The sequence below is a fragment of the Oreochromis niloticus genome, linkage group LG15, assembly GCF_001858045.2.
Source record: "Oreochromis niloticus isolate F11D_XX linkage group LG15, O_niloticus_UMD_NMBU, whole genome shotgun sequence".
In the NCBI taxonomy this organism is placed as follows: domain Eukaryota; kingdom Metazoa; phylum Chordata; class Actinopteri; order Cichliformes; family Cichlidae; genus Oreochromis; species Oreochromis niloticus.
Window position 1 is genome coordinate 36,941,971 of NC_031980.2, and position 22,565 is coordinate 36,964,535.

The 22,565-nt window shown below is 38.7% G+C and overlaps 4 protein-coding genes across 9 annotated transcripts; 3 read left to right on the forward strand and 1 right to left on the reverse strand.

Moving 5' to 3' along the window:
- Positions 1 to 94: 94 nt before the first annotated feature.
- Positions 95 to 3,092, forward strand: samd13 (sterile alpha motif domain containing 13). 4 transcript variants are annotated; one of them, XR_003214139.1, is made up of 6 exons: positions 95 to 325; positions 698 to 814; positions 1,514 to 1,556; positions 1,665 to 1,776; positions 1,863 to 2,064; positions 2,593 to 3,092. XR_003214139.1 is itself a non-coding variant. In XM_025898766.1 (5 exons), the coding sequence occupies exons 2-5, from the start codon at positions 787 to 789 to the stop codon at positions 2,004 to 2,006; spliced, it is 333 nt and encodes a 110-aa protein (XP_025754551.1). In that variant the 5' UTR covers positions 96 to 325; positions 698 to 786; the 3' UTR covers positions 2,007 to 3,092. The 4 variants fall into 4 exon arrangements, 1 of the variants encoding a protein (XP_025754551.1); XR_003214137.1 differs by having other exon boundaries at positions 97 to 325; positions 1,508 to 1,556; XR_003214138.1 differs by lacking the exon at positions 95 to 325 and adding an exon at positions 351 to 472 and having other exon boundaries at positions 1,508 to 1,556.
- Positions 2,911 to 6,571, reverse strand: uox (urate oxidase). 2 transcript variants are annotated; one of them, XM_005457335.4, is made up of 8 exons: positions 6,414 to 6,571; positions 5,735 to 5,947; positions 5,488 to 5,604; positions 5,252 to 5,330; positions 3,990 to 4,176; positions 3,784 to 3,907; positions 3,446 to 3,569; positions 2,911 to 3,209 (listed from the first exon to the last, which is right to left on the reverse strand). In XM_005457335.4, exons 1-8 carry the CDS (start codon positions 6,432 to 6,434, stop codon positions 3,148 to 3,150), a joined length of 927 nt encoding a protein of 308 aa, XP_005457392.1. In that variant the 5' UTR covers positions 6,435 to 6,571; the 3' UTR covers positions 2,911 to 3,147. The 2 variants fall into 2 exon arrangements, with proteins under 2 accessions (XP_005457392.1, XP_003452626.1); XM_003452578.5 differs by having other exon boundaries at positions 2,986 to 3,167; positions 3,486 to 3,569.
- Positions 6,572 to 9,171: 2,600 nt separating this feature from the next.
- On the forward strand, positions 9,172 to 13,950 carry dnase2b (deoxyribonuclease II beta). Its single transcript, XM_005457334.4, has 6 exons — positions 9,172 to 9,393; positions 9,506 to 9,680; positions 10,252 to 10,330; positions 10,892 to 11,053; positions 12,414 to 12,611; positions 13,196 to 13,950. The coding sequence occupies exons 1-6, from the start codon at positions 9,287 to 9,289 to the stop codon at positions 13,528 to 13,530; spliced, it is 1,056 nt and encodes a 351-aa protein (XP_005457391.1). The 5' UTR covers positions 9,172 to 9,286; the 3' UTR covers positions 13,531 to 13,950.
- A 2,479-nt stretch (positions 13,951 to 16,429) lies between these two features.
- On the forward strand, positions 16,430 to 20,579 carry LOC100710956 (deoxyribonuclease-2-alpha). 2 transcript variants are annotated; one of them, XM_003452577.5, is made up of 7 exons: positions 16,433 to 16,680; positions 17,885 to 17,982; positions 18,060 to 18,222; positions 18,309 to 18,390; positions 18,481 to 18,639; positions 18,722 to 18,913; positions 19,104 to 20,579. In XM_003452577.5, exons 1-7 carry the CDS (start codon positions 16,663 to 16,665, stop codon positions 19,478 to 19,480), a joined length of 1,089 nt encoding a protein of 362 aa, XP_003452625.1. In that variant the 5' UTR covers positions 16,433 to 16,662; the 3' UTR covers positions 19,481 to 20,579. The 2 variants fall into 2 exon arrangements, with proteins under 2 accessions (XP_019201233.1, XP_003452625.1); XM_019345688.2 differs by lacking the exon at positions 17,885 to 17,982 and having other exon boundaries at positions 16,430 to 16,680.
- Positions 20,580 to 22,565: the final 1,986 nt, after the last annotated feature.

Below are 22,565 nucleotides of genomic sequence, written 5' to 3' on the forward strand. Positions count from 1 at the left end.
ATTCTTTTTATTAAAAAGTTTGGTTGTGTGCTTGCTCCTGGGTGATCATCAGCAAGTGTCTAATCTCGCTTAACTGCAAACCAAGGCGTTGGGGACGCCAAACTACATTACCCATGATTCTTCGGTGTCCTGTGGGTGATGGAAGCGAAAGCGATGAAGAGGGGGCTAGTTGGCTTTACTTGATTAAATCTTGATTTTATCAAACGACCGCTGTCGTTTAATAATTTCTAAAATATCGCAGTTATTGGAAAACTTTTTAAGATTTAAACTACGTGTAAACGTCGGCCGGGCCATTTCTGTCAAAGCGCGAATCTCCTAAAACAAGGTAACTGTTAAATTTTGTATTAGCAAGCCTAGCTAACTACCCCTGGTAGCTTAACGTTAGCGTTAACGCAGAATACGAAGTGGCAGTGATTAAATATCTGTCGTCATTTAACATAACGTTATTTTCTTAGTGCTCCTTTCTGATAAGGTGATTTTTTTAACTTTATTTATGAACGCCGCAAGGTTTTTTTTTATGTTTCTAATGTAATTGTTTTTTTAATACAGCTAACAACGTGAGTTTTTGGTCGTCATTTTCACACACTACAGCTCTCTCCGTTGATTGGATTTGTTTTGTTCTTTAGCTATGTTTCGGGGTTTTTAAATTAAATTAATTTTGTTAAGCACATTTACTGTACAACTGTTTTTCCTGCAGAAACATCCAGTAAATGGCAGACTGCGAAAGATAAACAATGAGGGTTTTTCAACCACCAGCACACTAAGTTCCCCGAGAGAAGACGTCTGATGAAAAATTACTGTAACGTTAAAGATCGTAAGTGGTTCCTTACACCTAAGCCTGTGATTAAACTGGCAACGCTTGTGTTTAATCGTGTATGGTTTCTCTGTGAGGTGTTTGCTGGTTTGGGCTTTTCTGTTGCTTGTGTAACCCTTTGGTAGCGCTATAATTGCAAATACCTGCCATCACAATGGTTGACGGAGTAGAGAAGTAAAAAAAATAGCTCAGACATTTAGTTGGTTAAATTAATCGGCTGACAGAGAACAGTTTGATCGCACACGATTAAAATGTGTCATTTTTGCAAGGAAAAAACACCAAATTCATATTTTTACACGTTTTTAAACAAAATATTTGCAGGTTTTTGCATATTTTTTAATGGCAAACTGAATGTCTTTACACTCTGTATCAAGTAATTTGAAGCATTTGAAGACCAAATGGTTGATCTAGGGCAAACAGGGTTACAGCCCTATTTATAAAAAAGTGGTTGTTTAAAAACTAAAATATTGAATTCTGAAGAATGAAAAGTATTTAGTTTTTATTTGCTTTTTAAAGTAAAACGTCTTGAAATTATTAAAAAAAATATTTGCACTTGCCTGTTTATTCTAATTCGAAAGAGAATTAGAAAATGAAAAGCATTTTAGAAAAGACTTGTAATTTTCAAATTGACTAGCTTGACTGAATAGTTTCTTTTTGATTTTGTAATTTTCTTGTTATTTGTATTTTTTTAAGCTACAGCCGACATGGAAGACAAGGCAAATGGATCAGTTGACACCAAAAGGTGTGTAGGATCTTGTTGATTGACAAACTATTTTAGATATTTTAAGCTGCTCTTAAAATTAAGCATACATTTTATATTAAGATGAATCCATTAAATCTCACCTCACAGCCCAGTGGAGAATGGTCAGCTGCCGGACCCTTCCAACTGGGCGGTTGCTGATGTTGTCAATTATTTTAAAGCAACAGGGTTTGAGGAGCAAGCCATGGCTTTCCAGGATCAGGTTTGACTGTTATTTCCTGCTCAAAATTGCTGCCACATGATGCTGACAAACTAGGGAAAACTGGAATTTCTGTCTTTATCTGACAGGAAATTGATGGTAAGTCCCTGCTCTTGATGACGCGTAACGATGTCCTGACGGGGCTGTCGATAAAGCTCGGCCCCGCACTGAAAATCTACGAGTATCACGTGAAGCCGCTGCAGACTCAGCACCTGAAAAGCAACGCCTCGTAGCGCCACACGCCGTCCCAGCACCCACTTCTGTGACAATCATTGTGTCAGGAGACCCCAGGTTAGCTGTCGTTTCACAGAGACTTTTCAGCCCACAGTGGCTCCTTAACAGGATTTGAATGCTGTATTTTTTTCTTTTTGTTTGTTTGTGTTCTTTTTATATGAGCGTGGACCCCAAAAATGGGTTGCACACAGTGTCCACTCAGCCGTTTACCCTTTCAGCCATTCTTATATCTGCTGCTTGAGATATGTATTTTTTGTGTTTTTATTTAAAAGAAGAAAATTTGGTGAAAATACTCTGCAGGTATGGTTTTTGTGTGTGTGTGTGTGTGTGTGTGTGTGTGTGTACGTGTGTGAGTGCAAAGTGAATAAACCCATGAAGGTTTAAAAGAAAAAAAAGTATTTGTATATAAGATTATATAGTTGAAAACTGTGTATGTTCTGTCGTATCTAAAGACTTTGATACATGCAGATAATGATTCTGGTGCGATGCCCTTTTTTCCCCCTGAAAGTTTCTATGTTTTAAAATGTGCATCTGAGTCAGTGAGTCGACTTTAGCATGTGACTGTGAACCATTTTGTTTTCCCAGACACAAGGACCCGAGCAAAAGCCACCTTGTTCCTGAACACCTACATTTTTCAGGCTTGAGACTCTTGATATGGAAATATTTATGTGTACATACTATCATTATTATTATTATTATTATCATTATTATTATTAATATTATCTATCAACCTGTGGTGCTTTCAGCATTGTCACACAGACAACTGTTCAAAAGTGTGTATGACCAATGTACATGTGCAGCATAACACTGGAGTTTGAATATCCGAATCAGAGATTTGCAATAAATGGTGCTCTTTTCTCACCAAAGATCAATGTTAGCTTATGAATTTATCAACAGCCGTTGTCTTTTGTTTCATTTTATTTGGGTTCACATCACATCATCACGAGCTTTAGTCAGGCTACAAATATTAACTTGCTGTTGTTGGAATATTCATCTGAAAGGTTCATTCAGATGGACCTTTCTGTTAAACGGCCCACTCAGATTGTTGTTTAAATCCCAGCAGCACCTTCTTTCTATGGGCGCCATTAGAGCCGCGCTCGCTGCTTCCTGCGTACTGTCCCCGTTATGTTCCCTGAGGGATTATCCAGAGGAAGAAGTACCTGTGATGAGAAAAATTATATTAATGTCAACAACCCGATCATTTAAAGCAGGGGTCCCCAATCTCAGTCCACGAGGGCCGGTGTCCCTGCAGGTTTTAGATCTCACCCTGGGTCAACACACCTGAATCACATGATTAGCTCATTACCAGGCCTCTGGAGAACTTCAAGACATGTTGAGGAGGTAATTTATCCATTTAAATCAGCTGTGATGGATCAAGGACACATCTAAAACCTGCAGGGACACCGGCCCTCGTGGACTGAGATTGGGGACCCCTGATTTAAAGAATATGAAGGGCTATTTGTGAGAACAGAACTTACTTCATCATTGTTGACAATACCCATTCTTGTCATGTCTATGGTGAAGTAATGCTCATTGGGCATAATGATCTCTATTTCATCCACCTAAAAGAAAATGTGTAGTTTAGCACTCCTGTTATATACAGTATGTAGCATTTTATTTAATTTCCAACAACTGTGGAGATGTAATTGGCATGTTTGCCCCTTTTTACAACTCAGAATTGGACAGATTTCAACTGTGAAGTTGTCAAAACAGTTTATGTATCTCAAAAAGTGATAAGATTGTGAATTTGATGATTTCATGATCTAAAGGAAGTACCTCAGGAAGTCGATCCAGGACTAGAACCTGAGTTTCATACAGGGTCTTCTGCACTGAGGGCGAGTACTTCCCGTGATCATAGGGGCCAGCAAACTTCTCAATAATTGTCTCCTTCACAGTCTTCCTATAAGAATGAAGAATATAAAGCTTCAAATGTGAAATATATTTATGAACTTTGAACTGTATTAGTATACGTCAGCAGTTACCAAGCAGCGTCAAAGTCGGTGTCCTGGATCTTGTTGTAGCGCCACCTAGAGTACACAGAGGTGCAGAAAAACCTGTCCTTGGCGTCTTTCAGAGTAGTGAAGCGGTCTCTGTAGAAACCTTCAAAACCAGACTGGGTGGTTTTCAGCACCTTCATATTCTTCACCCCACTGTGAACCACAGGGATGCCTGCGTGGAGCACAGATCAGCCCGTGAGGGTGGAGCGATGTGAAACATGGCAAACAACTTATGAAAATGGTGCTAATCATAAACCTGTGATCAACAGTGCCATTGAGCAGTGTGCAAGGGCTTAGTCATAGCTTTAGCTGCCTTTGTTAACAGTATTTGCACCACAAGTCAAATAGTACGTGTTGATTTATTAAACACGCTTCAAGAGTTAAGACTTGACACAAAGTAAATTGTGGCAGCCAATTACCTCTGATGATTTTCACGTGTATTTTCCAGCTACTGAGCAAGTGGAGGCTGCCATGATAACGCCCTCTTCAGCAGAACAGAGGTCAGCGATCAGATCTTGGCCTACCTATCTGAACATACTGTAGTTTGAACTATCATGATAGTGCAGTGATTAGCACCGTCACCTCACATCAAGAAGGTTCCAGGTTTGATCCTCTTACTTGTTTGGGGTGTTTTTGTCTGACAAAAGTATGACATGTAAGTTTAGCTGTAAACTATTGTAACCCTGTGATGGACTGGTCATCTGTCCAGGGCGGGGTAACACTGAACTTTAAAACTAAAGTAACTGAAATCTAAATAAAAAACTATACTTTTGGAAGAAAATTAAAAACTTAAATAATTGTATGTTTAGAAAACTAATTTAAAAATATAGCAGAAATGTGCTTACTTTTCATCTTTGTCTGTGTCTACACATTCATCCTAACCAGACTTTGGTCCAGCTATTTATTGAGATTTTGGATCACTACATGGGATTAAACGGTGCTGCTGTATTTGTGTGATATCTTCTGAAAATCTTTAATTTTGTCTCTTGACAAATTGCCTCCATATAATAATTAAAACAATAAAACTAACAATGAAAACGTTACTAAAAGGAGCAAAAGTAATTTGGAAACTAAACTGGAAACAAAAATTCTATATTAAAAAAATAAAAAACTTGAACTATTAATATTATTATTATTAATACTGTTAATAAACCAGAGTGTATTCAGTCTGTCACTGTCCAATGACAGCTTGGATAGCATGTAAGCAAACACACTGTTTGCGTGTTTTTGTGAGAGTGTGTGATTACCACCGATAGTCTGTTCAACATCACAGAAGCGGTAAGCTTCTGGGCTGAATATAAACGCATGAGCATGCTCTACCCCATTCTGAGAAAAAAGAAGACAAGGGCAAACTGGGTCATGTTTGATGATGGATTATCACCTGCAATATTTGATCGGGTTAATGTGCACTTGATTTATGTTGCTGCTCAAATAGCTGTTAAAAAGGTAAACTCTTGTGAAGCTGCACCGTCCTGTGTTTTACCTTCTCCAGCCTTCTCCACGGAGCCTCCTCCATGTAAACTTTGGCCTTCAGCACATGGTTAAAAGAGGTTAGGAAATGACTGCAGATATCCAGGGAAAACTGTTCGATGTTCTTTATCTGAACAGAGAAATAAGCAGATTGACAGGCTGTAAAAGACCTCAATAACAAATATTTTAGCAGCTGAAATAGCAATAGCGGGTCTTCCTCACTAAGACTGTCATGTTCCTTAAAACGGTGTTAGACTCACCCCTCTGAGCTTGGCCAAACCGTGGACGGTGTTTTTAATGGTGTCAGTAGGGATGATGTCTGAGTTGTCTCCAGTTAGATAATCTTTGCGTGACTTGAGCGTGAGCTCCACGTCAGCCTTCACCTCAATGATAGAATGCTGTCTTCCCTGCCTCCGGACGACCAGCACCTTCACCGTTTTCTTGCCGTAACCTGTTCGCACGAACTCCACCTTCTGCACGTGTAAGGAATCATTTTATTAACATGGCACAGTTGATCAGTTTCCAGTGGTAAAAGTGTTTCGTGCCACAGTGTCATCTTAGAGTTACAAATATAATATTTCTTATCCCTTTAAAATGTTGTCTTTGGGTACTTTGTAGTGACTTTTCTTGTGTGCATTTGCAGGAGCTTGTTAAACTTATCTCCTTATTCCAACATTAATTAAAAATCTGAAATCAGTTATTAAAACTTGTCTGAAAGTACAAAAGAACTACAACATAAAATTTTAAACAATGACTTTTACTGTGTGAGGAATAAGAGATGTTTTAAAAACTAACCTTTAACCACACAGTTTGACCCTGTGGCCATTGAACCATAGTAATGAGAGAAATTCCAGCACTATCAATTTACCATCAGAAACATTAGTCATGCTCTATCGTTTAAGTTCTACGGTTTCCTTCTATAACTTTCTGAAAAGTTACCTGATCTGAAGCGTTTGCCATGGTGCGTTCCTCTTCTTTACCTGCTGCCCTTCAACCTGTCGGCAGTAAATGGGGCTCCTGCTACAGGAGGAGGATTTTCTACAGAGGGTGGCACTACCTTTGCACTCAGGCTATTGGGAGTTAAGCTGAAGTTTAACCTCTTTTATTTGTACTGTGTGATGTACTGTATTCCACTCAGAGAAATGCAGAGACACACACAAACACTGTTATGTTTACATGTACAGCCACAAAGAGAAAGATTTTATGTGAGTGCATTTCACAATAATTCATTCTTGCAGTCAGGTTCAATCTTGACCGACACCTAATTTCTTTATATTTTGCCAGGAAAATAAGAAATAGGTTTATTGAAACGTGCAAACATAAACGGGGATACAGTAGATGAAGCAAAAACATCTCAAGAGTCTGTACAGCACTGTACTTTGGACTCCCTATGCTTATATTAAGACTATAAACATTTTTTTCTAAATATAAAAAACACTTTTGAGTTTCCACCTTTATGAATTACATTTGCACTATGTTTTTTTTGTTTTTACGCAAATACACTGTATATTGACTTTTTTTGGTTTTCTTTCTTTTGCACATGTCACACATAAATTTAAATATTAGAAAAAGCTCATCAGAGTAAATACAAAATAAGGTTTTTAAATGATGATTTCCTTTAAGTGAAATAAGCAATTCAAACCTGCCTCTGTAGGGTTGGAGAGTGAAAAAGTAATTTATAAGTAAACCTAATAACGGGTTGTGCCAGCCTTGGTATCAAGATCTGTGCTTCCTTGAAGGAGTCTTTTCATTTCCTCAGTAATAAGAAAGTTCGGATGGTTCAGCTCAACATGTACAATAGTGATAAGTTTAAAAGTTTAAATTCAGTTACTTTAATGGATGTTTTCTGTCTGAATGTTCTTTGCTTTAAATTTAAAAGAATAACTGTCACCTTAAAACCTGCAGGACTCCGGCCCTCGAGGCCTGGAGTTCGACACCTGTTCTCTAATAGGCCCAATGTCTTCTAAATATTAAAAAGTACTTTATAGAATGATGCTCTGTGCACCATGTGTGCAACACAGAGAACCGATCAGTCAGCTGGTTCGACTCATGAACTAAGACCTTGTTAGCAGTGTTATTCTTAAGGAGGAGCTTTTTCAGAACTATTTCCTCCCAGAGGAAAATTCTTCTTTTGTTTATTCCTACATGTGATCTGTAAAGCCATATTTTATGTTTACTCTAATTTCAACTTATAAAATATTATTGTTTAAACATTTAAGCACTACTTCCAGTGACTTTGCAGCCTGTTCTCTGTTGCTTGCCTTTCCCTTGTTTTGTATATCTACGTCTTGTTTGTTGTCCTGCTGTCTCACTGTTTATATTTTATTCCTGCACAGTTGACATGGAGCACATGGACCCACAATTTCATTGTACATGTACAGTGACAATAAATGTCCATTTTATTCTATTTTATTATTCTATTTACTTATGTATACACACTTAATTAACTACTTATTTATTGACTTACTCATCTGCTTATATGTTTACTTATTTACATGTTTATACTCGCACTGTCACATATCTCCTTGTGACAGAAGTGGGCTCAGTAAGTAAATAAGTACATTTAAGCACAGCTGTAAAGTACTTATACTTTACTTTTATCTTATTGCTTTAGTTGCTTCACCATTTGAATATATTCAAAGATCCATCCATCCATCCATCGTCTTCCACTTATCCGGGGCCGGGTCGCGGGGGCAGCAGGCTAAGCAGAGAAGCCCAGACCTCCCTCTCCCCAGCCACCTCCTCCAGCTTAGGGGGAACACCAAAGTGTTCCCAGGCCAGCCAAGAGATATAATCTCTCCAGCGTGTCCTGGGTCTGCCCCGGGGCCTCCTCCCGGTCCTGCAGACCCCCCTGTGAATCGCTACCTAATTGTGGTGGAGGGGTTTGATGTTCCAGGGATCCCAGGGGTTGTGTTGTCCAGGGGCTTCTGTCCCCTAGTAGGGTATCCCATGAGAAATTGGTCCTGGGTGAGCGACCAGACAAAGAGTGATTCAGAAGACCCCTATGAGAAGAACATTTAGGGAACAGTTCACCCTGCCTAGGGTTACTGGGGCCCCGCCCTGGAGCCAGGTCCGGGGAGGGTGCCCGAGGGTGAGTGCCTGGTGTCCGGGTCTAGTCCGTGGGGTCCGGCCGGGCACAGCCCGAAAAAGGGACATGGATCCATCTTCCTGCAGGCCCACCACCCGCAGGAGACATCGTAGGGGTCGGGTACATTGTGTGCCGGGCGGCGTCCAGGAGCGGAGGACCAGGCGGACCGATCCCCAGCTACCAAGACTATATTTAAAGAGTTTCCTCAACAATAAACTGGATGAGCTTATGAAATCCAGTTTGGCTTATGCACATTATAAAAAGAGGCTCAGAGATGTGACTTTGTCAGACTTCAACTATGAGTTGTTTTAAAGTGTTTCCCCTTTTACAATCAACATGTGGTTTCACTGTAAAATTAAGATCTGTCCAGTACAGTAATCAGGTGTGAACAGTACTTGATGCTGTAACGAGGGCAATTTGCATAATTAAGAAAAAACTACACAAAAAACATTAACATACAGTACATATATAAATAATACGAGGACAACTAAAGTAGCATATCTACTGTCAAGGTTGGCAAAAAAATAATCTATAAACATTTGAAAACATTTAATTGCTGACATAGTCATTTCAGTATTTTCCCGTCATGTGACAACATCTTATGACTTCCCATTTTTGCATCTAAAAGCAGATGTGCTGGTTTCAAAATCAGAAAGCAGCAGATTTCAGATTTCCCTTTTGTCAGTCGCTGCTGTGTTGACTTCAGCTGCACGAGTCACTCAGGATGATCTCACACTTTAGTTTATCCTCACAGATTTTTGTGCTTGTTTGTTGCACAGTTTGTGGTGCTGACATTTCATGTAGAAATGAAGATGGCGAGGCAGTCGATTGGTGAGTTAATATGATATTTTTAAATATTAATGCCTCCGTATTCATACTGATTATGGATTCCTTCAATTTTCCCAAGAAAAGACACGTGATTTTCTGTCTCTTTCCTTCTCAGGTTTATCATCTACAAACTGCCTAAATACAGAATCGATGACATCGGCAGCGGGGTGGAGTACATGTACTTGGATTCATCAAAAGAAGGCTGGGAAATGAGTAAATACATGATTAACTCCAGCCAAGGAGCCATAACAAACACACTGAACCAGCTTTACATGGGAAAAGAGTACAAGGTGAGATTATTCCATCTTTTTTGGGGGGGTTTTATATGATGAGTGAGACTTTAGTTTGTTAATGGGAATTATCAGAGATAATGCTCGTGCCAGTTTGCTGAGTAGGAACTCTTTTATTTAATATGAGGAACTGAGTTGACACAGAACAGTCAGAAACAACATAAACTACCAGTTTGGAGTGTATTTAAATCTGTTTTTATGTAAGATCTTAAAGCAATTAGGACCAAATAAACTGAAGAAAAATATTTAATTTGGGAAATATTTAATTAACTTTCCCCAGGCAGACAGAAAACAAGCATTTCTCTGAAATATCTTTGGATATAGGAATGAAACAAAAGCCATTAGCTGGTTATTGTAGCATTCTTCTTCTTCTTTGTTCTTTCACTTGCTCTCCTATTCCATTTGCCATCAACGTAAACCAAAGTGTAATAAGGTGTAATAAGCAGTTTGGTTTTGCAGGGGGTCACTAATGTCACCTCTCAATTATTCTTCGTGTATAAAAGAACTTGTATAAATAACTTTCACTTGTATAAAATAACAAATGTTGTTGTTTTGGGGGGGTTTTTGGCAGTCAAACACCTCAGTGTATGCACTCTATAACGACGGCCCACCAGACCTGATATACATTCAAAAATATGGACACACTAAAGGTACGGTACAATCAGGAGGAAGAAATCTGCTTCATTACTCCTTTTTTATCTCAAGACTCTTATTCATTATTGTGATCACACAACAAGATTCATCAGGTTTTATTCCCAAAGATTTTACTGTTAGTAGAAAATATAGCAGCACTGTGACTGCCATAGTTTTTTCTTCACTCTGTGGACACATGTGCAAATTAAGGTAGTTATTGTGTACATGTACAAGTGTACAGTTATAGTAATAATAAGCCACAACTATTCTACATGCAACAGTGCAAGTTACAGCATGTTTTGTGTCTGTGACAGTTACTGGCAGATGAATTTCCAAACTGCTAGTCAAGCTTTGGAAAAAGAAAAAATCAATAGGGTCTGGGTTTCCTCTGCCTGCAATAGGGTGTTGTAGGGGGAGGAAATGGGCAAAGACCATCTGTCTGATCGCTCCAACTGCGCATTTGACTCTTATCAGCAGCTTTGACACAACTGATGGAAATCTTTCTGCGTCTGTGTGCTGGTTCGCATGTGTCTGTGTGTAATCATTCCAACTTTCGTATGTTTGTGTGTGTCCTGCAGGGGCACTGCTCTTTGACCGCTCTCAAGGTTTCTGGTTGTCGCACAGCATTCCCCATTTCCCCTCCTTCCCCGAGAAAGGGTACCTTTACCCTTCCTCTGGCAAATTCTATGGCCAGACTGCACTGTGTGTGACCTACCAGTACCAACAGTTTCTTCATATAGGTGAGCTCTCATGAAGCACAGCTTGGCACACAATCGTCAGACTTACTACGTTTAATACTCTGTTTGATAGAAAGAAGAAAACATTTACACAGTGACGCCAACCATTGCAGGGGTGTCAAGCTCATTTTACATTGTAGGCCACACTTTGATCTTAAGAGGGTCGGACCAGTGATGATAGATTCTGGGAGTTCATTGCCCACAATTACAACATATAAAGTTTTGTTAATTCAAAGAAAATGTCATTTTTCTGTGAACCCACTGAAAAAAACATACAAATATGTAAAAAAACAAACAACTTTTAATAGTTGATCTATTACTTATTTACTTTGGTGTTGTATGAATGAGAGAGATTCTTTACCAACAGGAAATACTGTAAAACTTTGAAAATACCGTTAAATGTTCAAAATGATGCACTCCTTCACATTTTCCACAGCCGTCCAGTGGGCCGGACTCGGCTGGGCCGATTCTGGACCCTGGGCCTTATATTCGGCACCCCTGGTTAATACAAAGCAATCATCAGTTTTTTTCTTTTACATGCATACATACAGTTAGGTCCATAAACATTTGGACAGTAAGAGAATTTTTGTAATTTTGCCTCTGTTCACTATCACGATGCAATTTGAATCAAGGGTCAAGATGTGAGTGAAATCCAGACTTTCAGCTTTAATTCAAGGTGATGAATTATTTGTTCAATTGTTGAATATAGATTATATGTTCTATAGATCGAACATATAGATTCAAAAATAATTTTAAATGTGCGCAGAGTCTTAAATTATTTGGAGTTTTTATGCTGCTCTGCTTTATTCTGGATTTCTCACTCAGCAAATGTGTAAAATGAAATTTTAAGGTTATTAATAAGGTGATTTGTTTCTTTTGTTTGGAAAACCCACATTGCACACAAGTATTATAATGAACCTGAGAAACTTTTTTTGCTCTGAAGCGTGTCTGAAGGGAAACTTTAGGGGATTTCCCCACACATGTTCAGCTACTAGGAATTATTCTAAGTGTTTCTGTGCTGATCATAACAGTTTCAGTACAATAGTATTTTATTTTGAATGAGGTTTTTTTTTTTATTAATAATCAATTTTTTTCACATTTTACCACTTAAGTTAATGTGTCAGTGAAGAAAGACTAGAGGACATTTAATTTAGCTAAATGTAATATCTGCTATATAGAAAGCCTTGAACGTGAAAATTCAATATTTGCCAAGAATTTAATTAATAAATTTGATGAGACTAACAGTGAAAGAATCAATATCAGTGTCATTATTGTAAATTTTCATTGCGGCTGTAAGGAATGCTCTCGCTATACGACCATCTAATATACATTATCTGTCATTTCTCTCCTCTTCAATCTCCAGCAAAGCAGTTGGTCTACCTTTACCCACGTTTCTATAACTGCTCTGTTCCTGCTGCATTCTTGGCTGACCTGCCACAGCTGGCCCAGTTATGTGCAGACTCCAAACCACAGCTGTCCTCAAATAAGAGAGTGCAGCAGCTTTTTTCAGCCGGAGGGGAAAAGTTTGTCAGTTTTGCTAAATCTGAAAACTTTGTGGATGGTAAGATACCCCGCGTGCCCTTTTTTACTTTTAGCCATTTACTTGCTCATCATGTACAATATTTTAGAAGAGCAGACTTCCTGTAGCCTACTGCCATGTTTGCACATTTCACTTGTCGACCACAGTCACTGATTATCAGGCGCAGACACGCTATCGTCTCTGAACAGTGACATGCACTATCACGTCCCAGCCGGGGCCTTCAAAGTACTCTCTACTCACAGCTGCTTTGACCTGTGGATCTTAGTATGAATAGTTACATGCAGCATTTTGTTTCTCAGTATGTGTATATGTATATTTTTATTATTTAGAGAGAATAATTGTCTACAAAAAGGTTATATTTATGCATGAAAACAACACAGAGCTCACAATGTATTTATTTTACCTTAATCATTAATAATGCCAAAAGAAATGTGAGCTTATCATGTTTGCATTTTCTTTATTCTCATATCATTTGGGAAATTGCTAAAACAACTTGAAAAATGGTATTAATTGGTATAAAAACATTATACGTTTCATTTAACACAATGATTCTAGTACAGACACTACTCTAGTACTTACATGTTTTTCTGTTGGCTTTCGTTCAGATATCTACACAGGCTGGGTGGCTCAGGAACTGGGCGCCGACCTTTTAGTGGAGTCCTGGCAGAGACAAGGTCATGACCTGCCCTCCAACTGCTCGCTGGCCAAACACACCATGAACATTAAGAAAATCCAGCTTCCCAGATCAATCCTGTTTTATTCGCACAACGACCACTCAAAGTGGTGCGTGTCACAACTTTATGAGGACCAGGTGACCTGCCTGGGAGACCTGAACAGAGAGATGGGCCAGCTGTGGCGAGGTGGCGGTTTGATCTGTTCCTCCAACCCTTTGATTTATAAGGCCTTCAGGCAGGTGGTGGATTGGTACATTGACTGCTAACTGAGAAGGAAAAGCAAAGTGATTAAGAATCAGTGTGAGACTGGCTGACAGTGGCAGAGCGAGACACTATGATTCTGCCTCCAGGGTTGACTGCTATGTAGAAGTGACATAAAGACTCACATATAATAATGTATGTGTATAATTCAATTAAATTTTATATATACAGCTCCAAATCACAACAACAGTCGCCCGAAGGCGCTTTATATTGTAAGGCAGATCGTACAATAATACATACAGAGAAGAACCCAACAATCATATGACCCCCTATGAGCAAGCACTTTGGCGACAGTGGGAAGGAAAAACTCCCTTTTAACAGGAAGAAAGCTCCGGCAGAACCAGGCTCAGGGAGGGGCGGGGCCATCTGCTGTGACCAATAATGATGTATTTACAATTTAAACTGGTGAATAAGCTTTTGAAAAATAGCAGTGACTGCATGTTAATTATGTGGTGGATACACTTAGTTATCCACCTTTGTTTGAGTTAAAGCAGCTGTATGGAACCAGCAGCCCACAAGTATAAATACATAAAAAAATAATACTTTCAATTCAATAAAACAAAACAGAAATAAGATTAGTAAGACTATAGATCACAGCCGCACATTGTTGCTGGAGATGTTAGCGGCTGTGTGTTTAAACAACCATGTCTGCACAGTGTCTTGTTCCTTTTACAAAAGGAGCAAGAGACAAAATTATTGATCTAAGTCGCTTCCTTTCATCCAGCAGAGATGCAACTATAACACTATTAGTGCTACAGATAAAAGTTTTTGTAATTTTCTTTTGAATCTTTGGGTGTTTGTTGGTGTTTTGTTGATTGTGCCATCGAGAACTTGTATTCATATCATTTTAGCACAGTATGTGGACTTGTGTTATGATGCTACATATTTGAAGTTGTTTTTAAGTTTTATAAGTTCTGCAATAAATATATGGAACCATATGTTGTAGTATGATGTGCAACATAATAAAGACTGACAACATTAAAATCTGGTCTACTGCTCAGTGAGACTGAGGTACATGTAGTCTAATCAAATCTATTTTATTTTATTTTATTTTATTTTGTGCCTCTAGAGTAGTCATCATCATGTTTGTTCAGTTTCTATTTCCACTGAAAAGGCACTTGGCCTGTAACTGTGTGTGTATTTAGTGTTTGGGGTAAATAGTGCCACCTACTGGCCAGACCAGCTGATTCATAACACTCATTCAAATGATATTTCGACTATCTACAATTCGATACAACTCATGCAAACTAGAGCAGGCACTAGAGATGAAAGAGTGCAGCTAATATCCAGTAAAGTGCAATAAGCCATGCCAGTAATATGTACTGTACACAGTCGTATGAAAAGGAGAGTACAGCCTCTTTCAACAACAAGGTTTTGCTTATCGGGGGGACATTTAAAAAACACATCTGGTCCTTAGCAGGTCTTAAAATTAAGTTAATACAAGGTCAAATGAACAAAGGTGAAGAAAACTATGTCAAAATGCAGAAACAGCAAATGGAGAACTCACTATGCTCTTAATGCTTTCAAAGGAGTTAAGAAGGTAAGATCAGGTAACATAATGGCAAGAAAGAAAACATCAGCAATGATCTTAGAGAAGCAAATGTTTCTGCTCATCAATCTGGGAAGAGACATAAGAAATTACACAGTGAGAAAGTGGAAAATGTTTAAGACAGTTGCCAATCTTCCCAACAGTGGATGTCGCAGTATATTCATCCCAAGGTCAGACTGTTCAGTGCTCAGAGAAACTGCAAAACACCCGTGAGCAAGATCTCCAGCTCTGCAGGCCTCGGTTAGCATGGGAGATTTTAAAGTTCATGGCAGCACAGTTAGAAAACAAGCCTTACTTGCTCAGCAAGCCATGAATACAAGTTACACGTTCAGTCGTTTTCTTGCTTAGAAAAAGACTGAACAGGTATGGCTTGTTTGGAAGGGTTGCCAGGAGAAAACCTTTTCTCTCCCAGCTTAGCTTTGCAATGTTGCCTCTGAGTAAACCACAAGACTTCTAGAACAGTGTCCTTTGGACAGACAAGGCCAAAGTGGACATGTTTGTCCATAAAGCACAGCGCCATTTTTGCAAAAACCAAACACAGCATATCAGCACAAACAGATCATGTCACCTATCAAGCATGGAGGTAGACAGGTGATGTAGACAATGAAGTCTTTTGATACCAAAGTACTCTGAGGTCGTCTGCCTGACAGCTTGGACTAGGTTGAGATCGGGTGATGCAACAGGACAACAATCATATTCAAAGCAGCAAATCAAGAACAGAATGAGTGTAATAAATAAATAAATAAATCAAGGTGGCCAAATCTCAATCTGGGCCCTCAACCTGACTGAAATGCTGTGGCGTGACTTTGAGAAAGCTGTGCAACAAATGCCCGCAAACCTCAATGAACTGAGGCAATGTTGTAAAGAAGAGTGGGTTAAAATTACTCCGCAGTGACGTGAACGACTGATAAAGTCATACAGAAAATGATTATGTCAACTTATTGCTGGTAAAGGTGGAAAATCTATTTATTTATTTTTTGCACGCTGTTTCCGAATTCTGGTTTCATTTTAGTTCAATAAAAAATGTTCTTGTTCATCTCAAATTGTATTTATATAATGATGAGACAAGCTAAGGGTCTAAGACTGTTTTTTACTTGAACTGAACTTTCTTTTTCACCTGACTCTGATATATTTCTACATATACACTATGTGCATGAGAAAACTGGTTCTACCAGCGCAGCAAACAGTCTTGTTAACTGATTGAGGACCTGGATGCTTAAAATGTTGCCATGTGGTTGCAGTTGGGTGCAGCAATTGAGATTGTGCTAAACCATGCATCAGTTTCACAATGACTGCCCTTTCTCAGAAACATAAGAAAAACAAAGTCACATATATATTCTTTCAAAAACCAAGTCAAACTGGAACATGCAGGGCTCGAAGGACACAAAGCCTCGTTACAGCGTCACCTGGTCAAAACAGGCATGGCAACATTGTAAAAAACAAAAAAGGAAGATCTATGGTGACGGCTTTGAGCAACAAGGAAGTTGTTGCTGACACATCGAATGCAGATATGGGTGACGGTTTCAGTTAGCAGTAGATGTGACAAAGCAGCTTTGTACAACAGATCTAAAGCTCACTGAGAAGGAAAATGGAAACAAATAGATATGTAAGTAAATGTTTACATATTTCAAAATATATTCTACAAATAATAGCAACCGACCCCAGTGTGTTGCACAATGTTGAGATTATCTATCTGCATAAACAGACTGAACACAAAGTAAATGCATATTATCCTGTGTATAAAAATACGGTACATGAGTACAGTGTGTCACATCATAGCTTATCAAACACAATGTGAACAGAATATTACCACATGAAACTTGTATTGATGCATTTATTGATCTGGAGAACTTATTATCAGATTTATATGTCTTGCAATCACTGTAAAAAAAAACACAATACTGGTTGTCAAATAAATGCAGTGACCATTTAAAAGACCGACCCTAGATTACACCCACCAATAAGTATACTATTATAAAATGCAACAGACTATTTTATGCTGCTGCATGATTTGGCATTATTGGCATTATAATATAATGTCCACTGTTAGTTTGACTTGCAAATATATTTTTCAGTAGTGGACGATTGAACTCTTGTAACCTGAGGAAGTGGCTTGACAGAAATGCAGAAGTCTTACACACTTACAGACGGTTTACATCAAGGACCTTTACTTATAGCGTCTAACATATAGCTACAATAAGAAAGACAAAGTAAGTCAGCGCGGATGTGGGATCACAACAGAAATCCTGACATCGCAGCGTTCATCAAACAAACACAGATTAGGTCACGTGATGACAAGTTTTCCAGATAAGAGCGTAAACCCTGTTCACATGTTTAGAGTCTATATTGTGTTACGCGAAACTGAATGATGGAGGTAGATCTTGAACTTTATTGCCGCTATGATGAACTGATACATCTTTCACCATTTTATAAACTAAAGTATGTTGGGGGCCCAGAAATGTCAGAAGGAGAAATAGAAAATTTGTAACTTAAAAGTCTGCCATGCTGGGAGGCTGTGTCTGGTAAATGATGTGAGCAGACTGAGACATGTTACATGTGTGGTAAGTGGTGCAACTTAAGTCGTCTGTCTAAAGTAGCTTGCAGGATTTGCAGAAGTAAAGGAGTAACTGACATAAGTTTATGTCAGTCAGATAAAGTTTATCTATGTTTAAACAGAAGCTGCAGGTTTACTGGTGGCTTTAATTACACTACACTGTATTAAAGACCTTCTGCTTTGTGACTGTGTTGTTGAATGCAGACAGCCTCCTAGTTTTTGTGGTTCTAGCAACGGTTATGTTTGACTGTTTCAGACAAGTGTGATGGGATTCCTCTTGAGTGTTGGGATCCTGTTTCAGGGGTGTGACTCAGCGGTAAAATGCAGGAATGACAGAGGAGACGAAGTTGACTGGTTTGTAGACATTTGGAATTTCTGCCAATGGGTTTAATCTAAATGCATAAGAAAACATCTTTATCTACATTCTTTAGGTATATTTTGTACAAGCGTCCCAATGAGGATAAACTTGGATTGTCATACTTTTACATGGATGAGAGTACCAACGGATGGATACTCAGCCAAGAGAGCATCAACAGTGCTTCTGGCACTCTCGCAAACACCCTGAAACCTCTTTTTGACTTCTATGACAGAAAGGTGAGGTATTATAGTCTCATTAGCATGGCACAGTGTGTAATCTGAATACCATTTCAGAGTTGTTGTGGTGTTGCTCGTCTATCCAGATCGAAGGCTTTGGATACATGCTCTACAGTGACCAGCCTCCAAAGCCGTATGTTGCTCCTCCATCGTTTGGTCACAGTAAAGGTGGGTACAACATTGTCTCAGCTGATGGCCTTCTCTGTCTGAAAGACCCAAATGTAGCAAAGCTCAGTTTGTGTTTCTGACCTTCTACAGGAGTTGTGTTGTTGGACAAAGACTCTGGAGTTTGGCTTTCACACAGTACACCAAAGTTTCCAGTATATCGCAGTAAAGCCTTCTGGCCTGATAATGGAAATGCAAACGCTCAAGCATTTATGTGCGTGACTTACCCGTTTAAGCAGTTCAAAGAAATAGGTGTGTAAACAGGTAAACAGCTCAAATCCGTTTCATAGAACTAGTGAAAGTTTACCTTAACAACTTGTATCTGAATTCTTAGGAGTGCAGCTCAAGTACATCCATGCTTATTCGTATGACTCTGAAATCCCAACAACCTTTCACAATGAACTCCGATGTGTGGCACAGCGCGACTGCTACCCGAAAAACAAACCCTGGTTTAGTCAGGCGACGCTGACTTCTTCAAGCGGCCGTAACTTCATCAGCTTTGCAAAATACACACGCTTTGGTGATGGTAAGTGTTTTCAGACAGAAGACACATTTTAGGATTTAAGGGATGAAAATTCATGTTGATCACAAACATAAGAGCATGTCTACAATTCAGCCTGTAAATTGACAATAAAACACACTGTACTCTCCACAGTACGGGCAGAGGACACTCTTAATAGTGTTGTTTTCCTGTTTTGTTTTCCATACTATTACAGATCTTTACTCTGGTCTTGTTACAAAAAACATTAAGGGGAATCTGTATGTCAAGAGCTGGGGAAAGATGCACCACAATCGCAGTCTGCCTTCTAACTGCAGTATAAGCATCCCTAACCATGTGTACAACGTGAAAGAAGTAAAGCTTCCAAACAGGGAGGCCTTCAGTGATACTGTGGATCACTCAAAGTGGTGCGTGACCGCAGACGGTGACTGGATCTGCATCGCTGATATGAACCGAGAGGAGAGTCAGATGAAAAGAGGTGGAGGAGCAATATGCACTAATAACAGAGTAGTTGGGATGGCTTTCTATAAACTAATATACAATTTTGAACCATGTAAAGATCCACGCTCTACTGATGGTAAACAAGAGCTGTGAAGGAACAACCCGAGTGTTGGACCAATATTATAAAAACCTCCGCTTAAATAAGCACATCAGTTCAGCTGTCCAGTCCTGACTCATGCAACTTTAGGTTCAGGTTTTTCTAAAAGAAATCTAGAGATGGTTACAGAGTGCCTGCTTTTGTCTCCTCATTGTTCGCACGACTGGACCAAAATGCAGCAATCAGAGTTTTTAAATGTCTTTATCATGTTGTTTCATTTTTTTAATCTCTTATTAAGTTTTGTTTTTATTTCTTATCATGTCCTGTGAAGCGCTTTGTAACTTTGCTTTGAAAGGTGCTATATAAATAAAGGCATTATCAATATTAAGAAAAATCGATGGACTACTAAAAACTTGATTTTCTTATCATAAACTTCTGTATCTGGTAGAAAAACAGTTTCGACCTCAGGGTCCACTGCAGTGTCCTCCGTGCACTATTACTTCAAACTAAATGAATTAAATGTGAATGATTTAACGCCCACTTGGAACTTATTGCCAGCTATGCAAACCAAGCTCTTGCTGCAACTCTACACATTGAAAGGCCTTTTGTACACCCTGAACCCTCCCCCTGCTTGTTGATGTTCCAGTGGAAGGACAGGTGAAATGCCAGATAGTACGGTGTTTGTGGCTTTGTTTGTCTGTGCACGTCTATTTTCTATTTTTTTAATTTATATTTTTTGTCTTTTGACACTGAGCAACTTCCACTCGCCTCCTCTGTGAAACTGTGGTTCTTATCCTGTTTTGCAGCGTCTGCTTGCATCAGGTTTTCAGCTTTCATCTCTGTTTCTGTGGCACCAAAATGTTGCAGCTGTAGATTAATTTTCAGAATCTTTCCTGCTTGTTCATTTTTGTGATGCGGTGTGTTTTATGCAAAAATCTGCATGTGTTAAATGCAGAACATTATCTCATTGGAGTTGAGGTGAATAAAAGAAAAATATTTCTTTTTGGTAACAGTGCCAAAACTGTGCACATTTCTGACAAAAATAATGGAAGTTCTTATTTCTAAAGTTTACCATAAAGTGTCTTAGTTGCACTTTTTGATGTTAACACTCCAGGAAGTGGCTTTTTAAAATAAAATGATCAGTCCTTGCCCACACCACAGCTTCCTGTTCACACCACTATGTGACACTGTCACGCTTAAATGTAAAGTCTTACCTTTCTGTAATTATTATAAACTGTGTTATTATATCCATACGGTATAATCTTAAGTTTTAGGCAGGTGATTAAAGATGTAGAACAAATAATATTGTATTTGCTGAATCACAAATACAATAGTATTCCTCATAAATACAATATTGTGTTTACTCGTTTCTACTGTGAAATACTAAAAAAAAAATACTCAAATTAAATGTCCTGATGTGTTAATGATCACTTCTGTGGTTCCTGGTGCAGATAAACTCATGCTGTCTCTTTCTGGCTTTGTTTGACTGTATTTAAGCTGTCAAATGATCACAGCCTCCTCTTCCTCCTTTAGTCCTTAAGGTGATGGTTAGACCTTCATCACTGGTATGAACACGCAAGTAATCAAGCCGTCTGCACTAAAGATTTTAGCACATACAGGCCAAATATATTATATTTCAAATTCTCTTACTGAGAACAAAATGAAATGTACATATGGTGTCATATGATAAATAGTTTACATACTCCTGTTTTCTCCTTTCGCTGTTATTCCAACAGTTTTGAGGTTTCAGTTTAGATGCTTTCATAGACTGGCGTGCCATCGAGCCATATCTGGCAATTGCAGCAATTTGTATTTGTGCTTAACAAATTTATAGTACCCCCACCCAATGTAAGGTTTATGCCACAGCTTCCCTAAATTAAGAGTATTTGTAATTACAAAATCATTTTTTATGTTTCTGTAATGATTAACTATGAGTTAGATCTTTAACTGAAATTATATTTCTAATGCTAAAATATAATTATTGTTATCCATGAATTTTCAAATGTATGGGTTTATTTAAAAAAGCAGAAAAAGATAGTAGAGCATGTTATTATTTATTATTAAGCCTATCCCTGCTCTAACAAAATAAATCAATTCAGTCTTTTTTAGCAACTTAAATTGTCTTAATAGAATTGTGAGTTTATATATTTTGTGATTTCTCCTGCCTTGTTGGCCAGTTCTCTCCTGAAAAAGACATTTTTCATCTCAATGAGACTTTTTACCTGGATAAAAAAAGATTACAGATAACACTGATTACAGCTTCTACCTCCTTTGAGGAATGTTCTTTCTGGTTCTAAATGAGTTGATATCAATCATGATAGATATGCTTGACAGAGTATAGGTCAACAAGTCATTAATAACAGCTTTCCAAGAAACAAGAGTGATGTGTGGAGATGTAGCAAAGGTATAAAGATCATGAGCCATATTATGAAGATACGGCAAAGAGTTCTTGAAGTTAGGTTAAGAAGAGAGTTGATGATCAGTGAACAGCAGCATGGCTGTTGAGAAAGAGAACCACAGATTAAATGTTTGGTTTGAGAGTGCTGAGGAAGAAGTGTGTCGAAAAGAGCCGTGCGATGGTTTTGTGGATCTATAGAAAGCATATGATAGGGTGTTGTACTGTATGAGGAAGTAAGGGTGGTGCAGTTGTGAGGTGTGTGGTAGGAGTGACAGATGGGTTTGGATTACATCAGGGATCGTCTCTGAGCATCTTCTTGTTTGCAGTTGAGATGGATGGATGGCCAGATGAGGACAGGCAGGAGTCTCTGTAGACTGTGATGCTCACAGATGACATTGTGTTCTGCAGTGAGAGTATGAAGTAGTTGGATTAAAGCCTGGAGAGGAGCGGTATGTTCTGGAGAGCAGAGGAATGATAGCCAGTAGAAGCCAGACAGAGACGGGTGTTAACAGTGAAGATGATTGGACTAGAGGTTTGAATAACTAGGGTCAAATAAAGCCATGGAAAGTGCTCAAAAGAGGTGAAATAGAGAGAGTGTAGGCAGGGTGGAGTCGGTGGAGGACGAGTATCAGGAGGGTTTCTGACAGAACATTACATAAAGCTGTGGTATTGCAAAAAAGGGCTGTGTTTAGGTTCTGCTCCGTTTCCCTACTTTAAAGAGGGACTATCTTTCTCCTCCTCAC